General features: G+C 41.9%; 1 protein-coding gene across 6 annotated transcripts; it reads right to left on the reverse strand.

Annotated features, from left to right (window-relative positions):
* Positions 1 to 682: 682 nt before the first annotated feature.
* MSI1 (musashi RNA binding protein 1) lies at positions 683 to 17,725 on the reverse strand. Of its 6 annotated transcripts, XM_053469851.1 has the most exons (16): positions 17,576 to 17,637; positions 17,268 to 17,303; positions 15,053 to 15,093; positions 14,635 to 14,716; positions 14,462 to 14,546; positions 10,217 to 10,258; positions 9,581 to 9,673; positions 7,983 to 8,031; positions 7,234 to 7,316; positions 6,739 to 6,856; positions 6,300 to 6,380; positions 5,941 to 5,997; positions 4,960 to 5,016; positions 3,110 to 3,264; positions 2,866 to 2,927; positions 683 to 1,891 (listed from the first exon to the last, which is right to left on the reverse strand). In XM_053469851.1, the coding sequence occupies exons 3-15, from the start codon at positions 15,087 to 15,089 to the stop codon at positions 2,886 to 2,888; spliced, it is 981 nt and encodes a 326-aa protein (XP_053325826.1). In that variant the 5' UTR covers positions 15,090 to 15,093; positions 17,268 to 17,303; positions 17,576 to 17,637; the 3' UTR covers positions 683 to 1,891; positions 2,866 to 2,885. The 6 variants fall into 6 exon arrangements, with proteins under 6 accessions (XP_053325826.1, XP_053325791.1, XP_053325801.1 ...); XM_053469816.1 differs by lacking the exon at positions 17,268 to 17,303 and having other exon boundaries at positions 17,576 to 17,725; XM_053469826.1 differs by lacking the exon at positions 17,268 to 17,303 and having other exon boundaries at positions 3,110 to 3,243; positions 17,576 to 17,723.
* Between the last annotated feature and the right edge of the window lie 293 nt (positions 17,726 to 18,018).

Raw genomic sequence — 18,018 nt, forward strand, 5'->3', positions numbered from 1 at the left:
GGGAGAGGAGAGATGAATCAAAATCCTCAGATGATTCAGGGTAGGAGGGCAAAGGTTCATAAGAGACAGACAGACAAACATGAATACAGGAACTAGCCTAGGACTATGATAACAATTGGAGATTCCGTCACATCATATGGCCATAGTATGCTTAGCCCACCACTACACCAAAGTACTCCAATATTCGGTGGGTCCTAACGCTAAACCCTGCCTACTGAATCACTAATAAACCGAAATTAAACCTTGAATCTAAACACAAAACCAAGAGGACATACCTTTAGACTGCAGACTGAGACAAAATGGGTGGGGCACACCTTATAAAGGAAACAGAGCTGAAGCAAAGAGCAGAACTAGAACCCAGGAATCAGAGGTTCAGGACAGAGCATACAGAAATGCAGGAACGGATTACAGCAAAACATGGGAACTGAGGCAAGGCAGGGAAAAACAGAGATATGCAGCTCCGCAGCTTGGATGGACCCTGACATACACGCTAAGCAAAAAAACTATACTAAAAGTCATGTAGGTCATTTGTTTCTATAAAATCAGGTGGGAGCAGAGACCTGCAATTCTTGCAATGCCCAAACATATCTTAATGAATAATATAATAATAATAATAATAATAAGTGTATTTAAAAAGAACCCACTACATGTAGGGAAAAAAATAAGACTCAACACATTAGCATACAATTCAGTATTTATTTTTCAACTATCATTAAAAAAAATCCAGTTGCAGTAACAAAGATTATTGCCTTGAATTTTCCGTACAGCATTGTAAGAAGCCCCATTCGTAATTAACTCTCCATATATTATCACTTGCCTTCCCATTGCAAGAGAAAGCCAGAGGGCACAGATGATTTGGAATGCAGAAACAATTTTTTTATTCCATGATTTGGGAATACATATTCCAATTAAAATAGCATGCCTGAATATTGACCACATAATGGGTCTGGCTAAAAGTCATAAACCTGGGAATGCTTTGTCGATAGAATATCAAAACATGTATTGACTAGTTAGCCATAATACTGCACCCGCAGATGCTTTAATTGCCCGCTCCCACTTAATAATATCTTCCCAAGGAACTGGCAAGAACACTTAAAGAGTTAATTAGATTGGAGATTAACGTGCAGTATTACATTTGAAAGCAGGGGATCAGCATTTTCCCGTACACTGAGAACCCCCCGGCTTATTGCGACCTGAGGTTTTGGTCGTAATAAAAGACGTATAAAAAAAACCTGCCAATCCATTTAGGTTTAGGAAAATATTGCTAAAATACAGACCCAATTCGCCAGAGGAGAATGTGGGATCAGTAGTGACCTGGAGCTGGCTGAATGATCAGTCTGCAATATTTACATATTTTACAGAGGAAAAAAAAAAAAAAACATTAAAAAATTCCAACCAGTTCTGAGAAAAATTAAAATAATTTCTGTTCTACAAATAGTTTTTCATTTAGCAAAATATACATTTGTCTTGTTCTTGTGCAATGCCACTCCAAATCTGTTTTACATGTCTTAAAAGCCGAAATTTACATAAAAATTATTAATAAAAAAAAAAAAACAAAGGATCACATTCTCAGACAGTCGGGCCCAAATATACCTCTTCCCCTCCCTTAGACACATTGTACCACGGTTTTACCTGCATCCCACCCGAACGATAATTTCTATAATCACAGGAAATGTTCCTTGATAAAGACACAAACACAAATCTAAAAAAGGGGCAAAAAAGTTATAATTCCAAAAAAAAAAAGAAATAAATAAAAAAAATTGTAGGATGGAAGAAGAGGATTTGCAGGAGGCACCAGTAACTCTGCAAGAACACAAAGTGTGGGAGGCCATCTGATAATCTTGTAGGGGAGGAACACCTTCATGGGCAGGAGAAGCTTGCAAATCCAAACCTACAGGGGAAAGAAAACAAGATGTCAGACAACTTTCCATATTGTACGTCCAACCTAGCAGATCTCCTTTTATTTCTCTCTTTATCCCACAATCACCAATGGGAAGTTCAGACTAGGCAGGCTAGATGGTTCTTATCTACCATCAAATTCTATATGTTTCTATACGGAGAAGAGAAACCTTCACATTGATCCTTAAATTAAAATAAATTAAACGTAACAAAAAAAAAAAAACGGTGCGGTTCAGCTGAGCTTCAACCCTTTTTTGTGTTTTATTGCGTTTGGATTGGATGGAGTCCAGCTTTGTCACCTGAATCTTGAGCGCTGCCTAAAACAAGTGTTGCTTAAATAAATTTACCCCTATGGGAAAGAACCTCTTATGGTTGGTTTTAAACAGTAGGTAGCTAGTTTGCTGTTCTGTTTACAAATCATAGAAATTAAAACAAAAATTGAAAAAACAGCACTTTCTATTCCATAAAAAATGGCATATGCCTTATTTAGATAAACATCTCTGCTGCACCCTCAGGTTTAGATGAATATGTGAGACCTGTACTCTAATACATTACTTTCCATTCCAATGTATCCAAGTATTTGCCTCCCAGCCCCATGCTGAGATCACATACTCAATGAGACCGCGTAGGATTCATTCATTCCCTCATAGCACCTGTGCTCAGGAATAGACCGTTCTGCATATCTGCCTAGAATCAGTCTCGGGTACCTGTTTTAAAACACATGTAACTGGTATCTCTACACTGTGCCTCACAAAACAGTGGAAATAATAACCGGCTATGTCCTTGTGCTGACTGTCGAGACGTAGAGACTTTTAAATAAACTATGTACACTCAACGCTTGGATTTTACATATTTGCACAACACAAATGTTATAAATTCAGTATTTATTTGAAGGACCTAGAAGATACTGGCGCACTGACAACCAATCCCGGAACCCAAACAATCACATTCTCCTTATCCTCTTACCTCTTCAGAGATCTGCAGTTTCAGTGGTATCCATTAGTGAAAGCCGTGGCAATGAGCGGACCCTAGGAAAACATTTTTACCATTAACAAAAGGTGCTTTGCAGCACGATATTTTAGCTGTAGCCACGTTATACGCAGAAAAGGCAGTTTAGGCTGAATAAAAGTCCTTCCAATTATTATTTACTGTAAATCCTGCCAGTAGCTATCCAGACACCCAACATGCAAAGCACCCAACACAAACTCACCCCGAGGCTGTGTCCAAAGCCTGTGCTGGGAGCCGGACTTGCCGCACTGATGTAGCTGCTGACTGCCGATTCCTGATTGGCTGCTCCGTACAGCTCCGCCATGGGCCCCGGGCTGCTGGTTCCCAGAAACCCCCCTGTGCGGGTTGGAGTGGAGCCTTGTTTACAAAAGTAAGAGAGTAGATCTTACAGAGAGCCCCCTACACTCTGCCTCTTCTCCGAGCCCCCTACACTCTACCTCTTCCCGAGCCCCCTACACTCTGCTTCTTCCCCGAGCCCCCTACACTCTGCTTCTTCCCCGAGCCCCCTACACTCTACTTCTTCCCCGAGCCCCCTACACTCTGCTTCTTCCTCGAGCCCCCTACACTCTGCTTCTTCCTCGAGCCCCCTACACTCTGCTTCTTCCTCCAGCCCCCTACACTCTGCTTCTTCTCCGAGCCCCCTACATTCTGCTTCTTCCCCGAACCCCCTACACTCTGCTTCTTCCCCGAGCCCCCTACACTCTACTTCTTCCCCGAGCCCCCTACACTCTGCTTCTTCCTCGAGCCCCCTACACTCTGCTTCTTCCTCGAGCCCCCTACACTCTGCTTCTTCCCCGAGCCCCTTACACTCTGCTTCTTCTCCGAGCCCCCTGCACTCTGCTTCTTCCCCGAGCCCCCTACACTCTGCTTCTTCCTCGAGCCCCCTACACTCTGCTTCTTCCTCGAGCCCCCTACACTCTGCTTCTTCCTCCAGCCCCCTACACTCTGCTTCTTCTCCGAGCCCCCTACATTCTGCTTCTTCCCCGAGCCCCCTACACTCTGCTTCTTCCTCGAGCCCCCTACACTCTGCTTCTTCCCCGAGCCCCTTACACTCTGCTTCTTCTCCGAGCCCCTTACACTCTGCTTCTTCCCCGGGCCCCTTACACTCTGCTTCTTCCCCGAGCCCCTTACACTCTGCTTCTTCTCCGAGCCCCCTACACTCTGCTTCTTCCCCGGGCCCCTTACACTCTGCTTCTTCCTCGAGCCCCCTACACTCTGCTTCTTCCTCGAGCCCCCTACACTCTGCTTCTTCCTCCAGCCCCCTACACTCTGCTTCTTCTCCGAGCCCCCTACACTCTGCTTCTTCCCCGAGCCCCCTACACTCTGCTTCTTCCTCGAGCCCCCTACACTCTGCTTCTTCCTCGAGCCCCCTACACTCTGCTTCTTCCTCCAGCCCCCTACACTCTGCTTCTTCTCCGAGCCCCCTACATTCTGCTTCTTCCCCGAGCCCCCTACACTCTGCTTCTTCCTCGAGCCCCCTACACTCTGCTTCTTCCTCGAGCCCCCTACACTCTGCTTCTTCCTCAAGCCCCCTACACTCTGCTTCTTCCCCTTGGGAGCTTCCACAGTACAACACCCCCCACAAATCTATAATACCCACCCAACCCACGGCACTTAGTTATACATTCCTAAACATAAGAGCAGTTACATATGGAAAGTGACAAACACTACAACTATTTTACATGGTATTCGGAGGTTAAAACATGCAGACTAAAGCATTGGTTAGAAGTAATGGTTTTACAATAGTTAACAAAGCTGTGAGTCTCCTTGAACATACTTTAATAAGCTTAAAAAACAAAACAAACAAAAAAAGTGTTTGTTTTAGTATTTTGGTACTTCCTCTAAAGGGCATGAATTACAATAGTTTTCTTTAATGTACTTTGCAGGCCCAGAATGCAGAAGATTGAAATGATTACACAAAGACTATTTTAGTCACGATGTGTAGACAGAGAAACATGTTTTCTGGAACACTGGTTACTCATACACCCAAAAGACATCTTTAATTATATGCGACAAAGCATCATACAGCTGGACATAAATCAGACTGGTTACCTCTCACCACGGCTGCAGCCGCGGCCGCCACCGGCCCATATGCAGTCAGAGGGATTGCTGAAAAACAGAAGGAGATTCTAAGGACACAGCAGTAATAAGGACACAGCAGTTATAAGGACACAGCAGTTATAAGGACACAGCAGTAATAAGGAACACGGTGAGAGGCGAATAAAGACGGAAGTAATGCTTCTGCAAGAGGACTGACTAGGGTATGGCACTAGAGCCGTCACCGTTCGATGACAAAGAATAGACACATATATATATGTCTACTTGATCATACTTTCCTTTTGTTTCATTTATAATATTATACATATTTAATAGATGGTGGGGTAAAATACAAATAGAAAGTATATTAAAAAGACTGGATGCTGCCCCTTTAAACAACTAAAGTTTGGAATCATTTAGGCAGCCATCAGAAGGCGAGGAGCACTTTTGGGTGTAAGACATGTACAATGAGTGGAGCCATCGAGAAGTTAACAGCAGGTTTCTGGCTTACAACATTATCTGTACCTGTGACAGAAGCTCAGTATAACAAAAATGTCAATGGCAGATGGGTAGATAAGCGAAAAGGGAATCCAAGCTTTGGATCAGTGACAAGACCAGCAACTGGATATTGACTGCGTATACAAATGTGGGTCAAAATATTTCAGCTCTCACATTTAGCAATACATTTTGCCTTTGCATCTTTATCTCTAAAACCATGAAAAGCAAGTGAAGTTGTAGGACAAAAGTAAAAATTGTTCTCCAAACCAGCCAAGAAGTTTAGAATAGAACGGTAAACAGCAACAACCAAGTGTTGACTCCACGTAAAGGCGCATCCTCTCTAGAAGCAGAGAACCTAACCCGTCTACCAAGGCCAGCAGTGACGTGATCGGTACCTTGAAAAGCTGCACTTTATCCGCACAGCAGCAGAGGGCACCAGGCCCCATTCTGCCTATCTGTTTATCCTCTTTTGAGGTTCAGGAAATCAACTGGACTGACCTGTGAGTTCTGGGAGGACGGGGGCGCCCGGGAGAGGGGTTCTCTCTACACGAAATTCTAAAACGAAATGTGAAACAGCTTAAGAATGGCTGGATGCCCTGCACACAGGATCGACTGGCAGTGAGCAGAACGGATCTGGTAAGAGACACCCAACTGCCAATAAAACCCAGAGAACCTTAAGAGTTGGCTAGTACCCCCATCCCTTCACTGAACACACAGATGGACACAGACAGAGAAGACTTCAACTTCATCTGCCACCACAAATCCACAAATTCCTTATGCTGTGCCCCACCAGGGACCAAAAGAGCATGCAAATCTGGCAGCAGTATGGATACAAGAAATGTGTGACAGTGACCTACCTGGGAACTGGTAAGTGTACCCTGGTGCAATTCCAGTGTAACTACGGCTGGCATATGTAGCAGCTTGGAATCCAGGGTATCCTGAAGGAAGATTGAAAAAGGATTCATAAGGTCTGAATGCTGGTTTGAGAAATAGACACAGAGTCATCATGCTGCTCTTGCTCTACCCATTTTTTTTCCTAACCTAGTGCTTCCGAATATACTCGAAGGAACCAAGCCCCCACAAATATTTGCTTAGAATACTTTCTAATGGGTCACATTAACGTGATACGAAGTTATGGGGATCCGGTAGACAAGCCAGCTGCTGATTTCGAAATAAACATTTAATCTGGTTTGTGGAGCAGCAATAACCCCATATGACCAGTAGAGGGCAATCTGCGCTCAGCAGCAAGTCAACCATGATTGTAATGCGTTCTTCCCTCCCACAAGCCACAATCACCTAGCATCCCGATTCCCAACATGAAGGCGTCCATCCCATATGGCATCACCCGGGAACGGCCACGCACGGAGCCTGTTGGTGACATCACCTCCTTAGGCTGTGCCTTTTTGCACTCCACCTGGAAATTAAGAAGAATTTTTTTTTTTACTTAGCACTTATCCCAATGTACGATACCACTAATTAAACCAACAAGGACAAAGATCCCAAGATCCTCTCAAATAATAATAATAAACACAGATATAAGTTTAGGGGATGATTGTCAACCTTCTTCCAACAATACACCCTTGGTATGTAATTTGCGTTGAGTTAATATTGCCTCTTATAACTTTCCATAAGAAATACTGATTCATGGTGATGTTGCTTAACAAGAGTTGTATCCTTGACATTGTAATTGTTTCAGATACACTACTTTAAATGTTGTACCAATGCTGGATGCCCTATACTTTCAAAAAAAAGAGAGAAATAAAACCACTTTCCTAGCAAAATGACACTTACCATTTTATTGTTAATCTCGTGGAAGTGAATTTCACAGACCTTCTCCACAATATCTTCTCCTTCAAAGGTTACAAACCCGAAGCCTGGGATGAAATAGAAAGTGTTGAGTGTGACCGGGTATGGAAACACACTTGGTGGATAACTGATGGCAGATCATGGCCATATATTTCAAATCAGACATCAATGGGTACTTAATTAGAACAAATGCAATTGGTGTAAAAGGTTTGGCAGACCAGCATACATTCATAAGTAACAAGGTCACAATTCATGCACTCATTCATTCTTTCATAACAATAGCAGTTCCACTTCCACGTGGCTTATACCCACGCCAATATGTGAGGACTTACTATGGCAAAAGGTTAGCTAAAGATGGCAAACGGGGGGGGGGGGGGTTCAGATCACAATGCCAGTGAAGTAGTATATATGGAGCAACTAGTATAATATGTAAGCAATATATTTAAAAACGATCCTGAATAACGATACTCTGTTTTAAAAAGTGTCACACACTCAGGAGAAATAAGAAAAAATGGGGGAAATGTCGCATAACTTATACTCCATGTAAAAACGGTTGCAGCGGTATAAATGGAGGATATATAAAAGTCTTTAGATCAGGTGATTATTTTAAAAAGAAGGATATGTATAGCCAGGCAGATTGAAATTGTAGATTTTATAAACACCCATTGATCTGTCTACCATCACGTCACATAAAGCTCTGCAGTTCAGTACGGAGGTCACCGAAGAGAACCTACCTCTGTGCCGGTTGGTTGTTTTATCAAACATTAACATGGCGTCATCAACCTATGTGACAGAAATAGGAAGATCAGCGTGGTCAACGGAAGGTTAAGTTACCAAGTATCTCTCTACTGTAAATATGGAGGTTAACATTGTACACCATTCTTGGCAAATGGAACTGGGTTCATTTCACAATCAAGGACCCAGGATGTTCTACAAGAGATGGAAATACACAGTGGAGGGACTATATTAGCAAACGCAGGGAACACAGAATAGGGAGATGAATGAGGGGTAGCAGTGTGAATAACCGTGGGGAGGTGGGAGGGGCAGGAATATCACACAGAAGGCGCTATAACGCAAATATAGGGAATGAAAAAGAAATCAAGGGGGGCGGACAGCAAAACCAAGAACAGAGCAACCTCCAGAGGATTTACTGGATAAGGGGGAACGCAGAAATATGGCTGATGGGAGATGGCTGTGCACGGCCCACTTCAAGGCGTGATGAGCCTTTTTGAAATCTAGGAGATATTTATTTATTCGGCAGGTCAAACAGTTTCTTGCTCTTCAAACAAAACCGTTTGGTTCCCTGGAGAATCAGCAGCTCTGGGAGCCCTGTCCTGTTACTATGACTGCAGCTTAGTATGTCCTGAGCCGCAGGGGAGAGGGACAGAGGCAAAAGCCTTTGTGTGCAACTGAAAAGATGGGGGGAGGGGAGAGGGCCCCACCAGATATCAGGGGGAGAGAGAGAGAGACTGAGACACAGGCAAAGAGAGAGCAAAACAAAAAGAGAAACAGAGCACATGAAATCAAAGTGAAAGGGGGAAAGATCGGTTTTAAAATGAAATGTTTTATTCTTTTATTCTGGCGTTGAGCTGATTTTCTGTAATCGCGTAGTGACGGTGCAGGTGACACACTATTACAGTAAACCTTTCTGGACAAAGTGTGCTTCTGTCATCTGTGTTTAGTGTGCAACTAACCCCCCACCTCCACCCTCCCGCAATGTAGCAGATAATCTGCAGCCGCTGGGAGAGAAATCTCAGGCAGCCAGTGATCTGTCCAACCTCCTAATTAAATGGGGATCTAATCGCCTTATAACGAGGCTTCTTCATCAGTGTCTGCGAGGGGTCTTATAATGAGGGAGATACGTCCTCAGGTGTCTTGGGTGCAGGGGGGAAGAGCGCCATATTCTATATTAATCTGATTAACAGAGCGTTTTGAGGTTTACGTGTTCATTTTATCTAGTAATCACCACCTTTTCCCAAAGGCCTCAAAGCCTGCCTCCCACCCACCCATGAAAAAAAACCTTCTGAGCCAGCAATACCTATTTCTCTCTTCCCAGAACCCCCTCCCTCCACCCTCTTCTAAGCCACGCGCTGATCTGCGACTTAAATGACGTGGATGGGAATGTTTCACCCAGATGTCATGGCCTCTATAGACAACGCTCTGTGCTTCCAGCTTATATATCATAATGTACGAATCTTATAGCTACCTATCACATACAACCTAATGGTCCACGTCTGGTTTCGAATGATACGTTTCTAACCAATAAGTGACAAGGACAAAGTCCTTTGAAGGTCTTTCCCATTATTATTATTTTTCCTATGCCCAGACTTACCTTGCCAAACTGCTCAAAATATTGTTTCACATCTTCAACAGTTGTGTTCACAGATAACCCCCCCACAAAGATTTTCTTTGTCCTTGTCACCATCTGTAATAAACAGAGCTTGAGTCAGGAGATGGACTAGCCTTTGGCCAGATTTAAAACCGGCTTTAACATGGTTCTGGTCCCGACACACGGGTCACATTTTCCCAACTAATGTTCAATCAGACAGTAGCAAACGGTTTGTTACATACACATATCACGCTAACAATCCCCCTTACCCCACAGTTACAACTACAGTGTAAAGTGCAGAAGCTTAGAAGGGACAGCTAGGGCTTCTACAGAGGGTCTCCCAGCTGCCCCTAATTATCCTAGTACTAATCTTCTTGACTGACACCAGCACACCGTCTGTCAGCAAACTACTTAAGGGAATTAACCCAGTTAAACTGGTGCCTGCAGGACCCATTTCGGATCCACCTGCTAGTTATTGGTTTAAGCTGATTTTTTAGAATAGTTACATATCCCCCGTACTCCACACAGAGGCCCCAATGTTTTATCAGTTGTTCCAACGGGCTGCGTCCAGACCCCTCATCCTATTCTTATTGTATTGACACCATGACCACATCAAACATCTCCTGTTTCCAGACTCACCTTAGGTTGGGCTCTGCGTGGAAATGCCACTTTTGGGTCGATCTGGAAAAGAAAAGATTAAATAGATTTCAAGTCTCTGCTACAGGCCCAAAGAGCTGTAATAAAGAGAATATGGGCTCATATGAGACCTGCAACACGGTTAAGAATGTCGTAAAATAATGAAAATAAAACCAAATAAGGCACAGGATCATATGAACACACAGTATAAACTGGCCACCAGCACAGATCAAGAACGAACAGAATACAGTACAAAATGTATCATTCAAGAGAATAACAAATCAAGAAAACCAGTAAACTGGCCTGTAGTGTTAACTATGTCATCCTCCAAAAAAAAAAACTATATAGCTATTAGAACTAAGGTAGTTCCAGAATTAAATCTAAAATTAAAAATAGGGAGTAACTGGGCATAACTAAAATCAAGAACCAAAGAACAGAAGAGATAAGGAAATGGGTGGAATGTGGAAACTTTTACAGTTTAAAAAGTAAAATATGTAACTTAAAAATAGTACGCATATCATAAAATATAATAAAGTAGTACACAGGACTGGATTTACGAGCCCTGGAATATGAACCTGAAAAGAGTGGCCAAACTAGGCACAGCAGGTGTCATATTCTGAAATGTACACATGAACCAGGAATAGCTTGTACAAGAGAAATACACAAAAAAAATTATAACTTGAGAAAATAAGTGAGGACAAAAAGAAGTATAACACAACCCAAAGAACCAGGAAAAAGAAACAGAGGGTTGGTCTGGAGAAGCCTACCATATAAAAAGTCTGGAAAATCATCTGAACCCAAAACATGGATAAATGTACTTATCCGTGGTCATTTAGGAATCAATCACTAACTCATTCTGTGTGCCTTGAAAGATTTTTTTTGCTTCAAATGACCAGGTTACGATTAGATCTTCAACATCATTGATTCAAGAGCAACTCAGACAATTCAAGCCCAAGTCTGGAGGGAGTGTCATGAGAGAAGGACAAGAGGGGTCAGACATGGCAGACACTATGCAGAGATGAACTGGGGAATGCTTGTGCTTCTGGGCATCAGGGAATAGAAATCCAAACAGGAGATAGAATATCCCAACAATACCCCTTTGTCATGACATTCCTCTGTGCTATGTCAGCAAAGGCCAGGAAGATGCTATTAAGGGAGAAAACTGCGGCTCAGAGCAGGGGGGAAAGCACCAATTTCATATCACGAAACACTAGTCACTATTGTTACAGGTAAATTTCAGAGATCTAGAAAAGACACCTGTAACACAGGGTAAAAAGATTGGGGGTAGGGGCTTCCTTTTTCCAAATCTGAAAACTAAACAAATTCTGTGCTGTTTCATATAAATCAAAAGACAAAACTGAACTTAAACACAATGTAGATCTTTACTGTAAAATAAAAAGACAATAAGTGAGCTGCCTAAGTCTAGCTAACTCCAAGATGTGTGGCATAAGCATAGAAACCGAGCACATCCACCCAAACCATCTCCCCATCCATTCACACCTGCCAGAGTACAACCTATGCAAATACTGGTTGTGCTGATATGGGACTTGCCCACAGAGACAGAGGGACAGAGTCTCATTTTGGGGCCATTCTTAACCCCACCCATTTGTTAATCCCAAAGACCCCGCCTCCAAAAAAACAATAATTGGGGAAAAGCTCTTCCAGTCCATCAAACAAGAAACGGTACTTCCTACATCCTCCAAACCATTTATCATCCCTTGAACTGACCAACCTAGAAATCCGAACATAATTGAAAATGTCAATATTCTGAGCCATAGCCACATTTTTTGCAAATTTAAATTTTCAACCGTTATGCCTTTGAACCTAATATTCCATTCAGTAGTTTATTTATTTGCAGAATATCTGCCTGTGATAAAATGCGTCCAGGTTAGTCTATTCTATATAACTAAACTATTACCATGCAGGACGTATGGCATACACAAAAGGTGCGGAGCACATGTAGCAAACAATATATCTTCAATGCGATCCATTCCAGTGACTTCTCAACAGAATTCTGTGAATAAGTGACAATGACAATGTTTGATATGTTGCCCCGTTTATCAGGAGTATATTATAACTAAATAGAGTGACATGTTATTGTTTTTGAAACCATTTTAAAAGTATACATTTTAAAATGTATAGATATTACAAAAGCTGAACTCCAGCAAACCACCATGGTTTGGCACTCAAAGGGCTTGAAGTACATTAAAAATGGCAATTGCATTTCAACAACCCAATAGAACCGCAAAGAGACAGCCTACCGACCAAGTAGCTTTCCATTCAAGCACCCACCATGCATACTAACTAAACTGAAAAATCAGGCACAGACTCACCTACTGATGTGTCAAACTAAGCCTTGACCCAGGCAGCCTAGCATATCATATAACACGTCTTCTCAGGTTATTTCTAATGTTCTCGTAATACAGTAAAACTCAGTTATCCTCTAACAGCCTAAAACAAAGTATAAAGAACAGTCTTTTCGGAATGCCTGTGGGTCCCCTTTGCTTTCAGCTGCTCTTTGTATGCAACATGCACTTGTCTCCTCCCAGGCAACAAAAGAAACTTCCCATCCAAGGACCAAGGGACACTGGGCCGAGCTGCATGGCTTCCCCTCCCCCTACGTCTGCAGAGACACAATCCCTGGAGCTTCCATGCTCCGACTGACAAACAAGAGACCACCGACCGGGATGTAGAGCAGCAAACATGGCCTCTTACCCAGCGATTTTATAAGTTAATGCCTGTGTTGACCATGACAACTTAGCAACCGGTGGGAAAAAAATGTGACAGAGCCACATACGCTTCTGATAATTGGCACATTTTCAACATGACAAACACATTTCTATATTCCCAAGGTATACACTGCAAACATGTGACACGAGAGATTCAAGAATAACACTAGGGTGGAAAGGGAAAAAAGATTGCTCCTCCAATGAATGTTTGAGATTTAGACATGAAGTGAATCACATAAAAGAAAGACTCTGTCGCTTGCACAACCTCAGCTACCTATGTTCTTCTGTGTCCCTAGCACAACAAGAGTTACCTATGGACCTCTGTGTCTTTAGAACAACCACAGTTACCCATGGACCTCTGTGTCTCTAGCAGAACCACAAGTTACTTATGGACCACTGTATACCTAGCACAATCACAGTTACCTATGGACCTCTGCGTCCCTAGCAACACCAGAGTTATTTATGTACCTGTGTGTTACCAGCAGAATCTCAGTTACCCATGGGCCACCAGACACACAAGTCTATGTACTCACAACCTCTTCCAATCTCTCCATCTTTGATTTGCCTTTTGACACCTTATGCCTTTTCCATTCCTATAAAATGTATTTTCTTCTCTACGATACACTTACAAGGTATGATCCATATAAGATACTACACCATAATAGCCACAGTGCTTGATTAAAAAACAAATATATGAAATTAAATGAATGAAAAAATAAGAATTTTGTTTGAATCTCAGATCCATATAAAGGTCTTTCTGTATCATAATGGCACAGGTATAAATAAAAAGAAATTCTGTTTTCAGCAGAAATGCAGCATCCTCCAAAAGCCGGTACTGAGTTCAGGAAATTACGGTAAGCACCTTGTAAGTAAGCGAAAAAGAATACTAAAATTTTTTTGAATAAATATCAAAGTAATGTATATTTTACAAAGTGTCACAAATAAACACCGATGCACCAACCAAAAATGAAATTAATGTTTGTCTCTACCTGATGTTGCTAAATTTTAGATAACAGCAGGCATTGTTTTTACTTGTTGAAATTTCTTAAGGTCATTTACTAAATTAAAAAATACCATCTTCCTAAATGTCAAACTTTTTACTTTTTTGTATTAGATACAACACGCAGGCTTGCCTTCTAGCCCCATTTCGAAAATCTTTGCTAAAATTAAAGACAAGCAAAAACATCACATGCCAATATTTTATTAAACCATACCATGTATTTTTAGTGGTGTCATTATTAATCATTTTTCCAATTGCTTTTTTGTGTGTATTCACTTATTATTGAAAGATTTCCACAATACAGCTTAAATAACAAATCCAAACACAAGTGCGAACCTTGAAGAACCCCTAGACCCCCCAACACACCCGAACCCACATATTTCTCCAATTTGGAGCCTTATTGCCAGTTTTAATAACTGGACCAAACCAAGCCATACACACCAATGTATTTTTATATTATTACCATACGGCCAATAAATCCCCCAAAAATTAACATATTTTAAAAAGAGAACATCTTACAGTCTTGGAGTCCAGCTCATGTCTTGACTGAGCCAAAACTTTGTCCACTCCAGCCTGGTCCATGAAGGTTACAAATCCAAATCCCCTACAACAAGGAACACAGTGGGAAATGAGAACAAAGTTTTCTGCGTAAACAGGTATGTTTGAGGATATGGAACCAAAGCAAGCCTCACCTGGATCTCTTGGTCAATGGATCTCTCATTACAAGACACTCCTTGACATCCCCAAACTGACTAAAATACTCCCGCAGACCCTCTAGGAACAAGAAAGCAGATGGTCAGTACAGGCAGACCCCGTGGAGCATTGTAAAATGCAATCGCATCATGGCCAAGCAACGGGACGCAAAGAGTAGGAGGGTGGGACAAAGGAAAGAATAAATACATGGGAAGAAGGGGAAAAAAGGGAGAAAAATTTACGAGAGTACCAATATATGACAAAAGTAATATCATATCTTAAAAAAGGGTTCAAACTGCAGTCCTATTGGACTACAGCTCGCTTTGGAAAAAACAACAAATTATGGGACTGCTTTTGACACCCCTGCCTTAAGCCTGTATAATATATTTATATATGTGATGTGCCCGGCCTGCTTACCTTGTGTTGTCTGCCAGCTAAGACCCCCGATGAACATTTTGCTGAAAGTGGAACAAGAGCAAGGAATGAAGGGATAGGAACTGTCACATCGTCAGTACAATATATGTTATACTGATAAACAACCATATAAGCGCAAATAACGTAGAAATGTGTTGAAACAGTAGATATGGCCCTGCTTGTTAAACTTTTGAAGCACAACCACACACGGGTGCGTGCGTCATTCGCACAATGCACAAATCCCTAGGAGGGCCCATCACTTTTTTAGACCCACACTGCTCTCCATAAACCCGCTCAACGCTATACAATCCCAACCAAAATGTATTTGATTCATTGAAATTCTATAAATCCAAAATGATGGCGAGACGTGGCATCTCTTGGCAACCCTAAATATCCCGAGGGCTGTCAGTCAACACCAGCATTTACAACGCATCAACATTTCCATCTACGAATAAACAAATGTCGGCAAGGCCCTTTATGAGAAGAAAAAAGTTTAAAAATACGTTTCTTCCTTTTAAATCTGTGTGTCATGCTGGTGCAGATGGCCAGACAGTCCGACTCATGAGAATCGCTGTATTTGGGAAGTTAAGGTTTGCAAGATACCATCTGACTGTAATAAAAAAATTATATTGTGTCTACTTTTAACAATAATCACATATACAAACTGTACACACACACAACTCCAGAAACCCCAGGCGTTCGTGCTCCTATATTAATATCAGAAATACACACAATGTGTTCTATTATTGTATGTGTAGAATATACTCTTCTGCGTACACTAGAAAATTTACAAAAATGTACCATAACTTTATGAAACTGTTGCTTGTTACTAATAATAAGGACATGACGGATCTGGACAAAGTCAGGTGGAATTTATTGGTATAATTTTACAACTGGCTCCTAACTTTTCACACTATTTTTAATAGTATAAATTGTTTTTTTGGCTCCTAAAATCTACGCACAATTTCACAGGCAGCAGAGAAAAGTTGAAGAATTGAGCGCGTTCCACAACAATGAGTACACCATCATGAGATGGAACTGTAATATGAGAAAAATCCCGAAAATCCACATTAAAATTGATTAAAATGACTGCTGATACCAAGTGTGACAATTACACGATCAAAGCAATCATTTCTAAAATTGTCCATTTTTTTTTCTTTTTTTCACCCACAACACATAGAAAAAAAAATCTCTGTATTCCAATGGAAAAGTCTCGAAAAAGCAAGGCTATAAGTTTGCAAGCAGGGCTTCTCTACTTTATGTGGCTGTCTCGGTCCATTTGAGTTTGTCCTACTCGATGAACTACGTAAAGCGCGACATAACTTGTGGGTGCTACACGAACAAGTAATATTATATATATATATTAAAATAAAGCTGCGCGCAAAAAAAAAATCAAATATCTTTTTCACACATCTGTCAATAATGTTACGAGCCCTTTTTTCCCTTGACGCTTATTAATGTGTACCATTGCATCGTCAAAACGGATGTGAGGACAATCACTGGAAAAACATAAATATTATATATAGTTACACAAACTTACTAGATTTTTTTTTAATTATATTTTTTTATTTTTTTTTTAAAAAACATTGCAAGACAGAGGCGGAGAAACTAGTGCAAAAATCACTGCATCTGATTCACTATAACACTATTAAAAAAAAAACCCATCTAAGGCATACTGTTATTATAGTAGTAATTATTGTCATTTTAGTTAAAAGCCTGTTCAATATTGTATTAGAGTTGGATGAAAAGTACCACTCAAGTCCCCCAGTCCGTCCCATCCTTTAAAGCATACAACTTTATCTCTAGTAGCCAACTGGCTAGTGTAGATTGCCAATCATGCTCTCCGGCTATAAGTTTCTATCAATAAAGTGGTTAACAATAAATCACTATTGATACAGCAGACTATGAGAGTATACTTAGTAACAATCTCTTACTACTAGGACACTGGGGTAATTGTTACTATTCTAGGCTAACAAGGATTAAGGGTGACAACGTTTTAAATCGGTGGAATAGATGAAAGGGTAAAATAGTCTGAATTAAATAATAAATAAAATAAAAAGAATACGTGATTCTAGAAAAAAGGTGATAAGTTCGATGAGTAACCGAGAAAGAAGAAAAAGCAGTTCTTCTGCACACAGATGCAGGCAGCAGCTCGGCACTAACTTCGTTCTCAGTTAACCATTTCATAGATGCTCTATATCACGGCTACATCACTTACATGCTTTGCTTTCGCAAAATATTTTACAAAATGCATCTGCAAAGAGTAACAATGAGGTTCCTGTTAATACAGCCATTGAAAAGCCTCGGTGACCGCTATGCACAACAATACTCTTTCCCATACCTGATAACAATGAGCTCCCCCTTCAAAGTTAGCCCCGTGACCCTCGCACTGAGTGCCTAGTTACTCGCAGAAGCCTTGAGGTGCCCAGGTACCTCCCCCTTTGTGATGCCCCCGCCAGCCCCGGGCATGGAAGCCGTTACCATCAAGGACGGAGGCTACCGTGAGATGGGGAGAGTGGCCCTTACCAAGGATCGTGCGCTGAGTCCGGGGGCGACAGTCCGGGCTGGGGCGCTTCTGTCTCCATTCGGTCTCTGGCGGCTCCTGAGAGCGGAGGCAGCTCCCGGGACAAGAGGATGGGAAGAGACGGCATGACTACGCCCACTGTCCGCAAGCTCCTCCCAGGTGGGAAGGGGCTAGAGTGCTTAGCAGGCGAAACCCCGCCCATCTGATGGTTAAGCACGCCTTCATTCGACGGTTAGCTCCCGCCCCCTGCCCTAAAGCCCGCCCTGGCACCTGCCCGCCTTCCCCCCTACTGTGCTAGCTTGCCACTGAGTGTCCCTAAAGCCACTGGAAATGAAGTGGGGGTGGGGAGGACATTCCACCCGAACTTCCATATAAACCAATAAGTACGCATCACTTCCCCGGCCACACTAATGCCACCTTCACTCCGCTGGAAGCCTCCATGGGA

Source organism: Spea bombifrons, chromosome 1 (genome assembly GCF_027358695.1).
Source record: "Spea bombifrons isolate aSpeBom1 chromosome 1, aSpeBom1.2.pri, whole genome shotgun sequence".
In the NCBI taxonomy this organism is placed as follows: Eukaryota; Metazoa; Chordata; class Amphibia; order Anura; family Pelobatidae; genus Spea; species Spea bombifrons.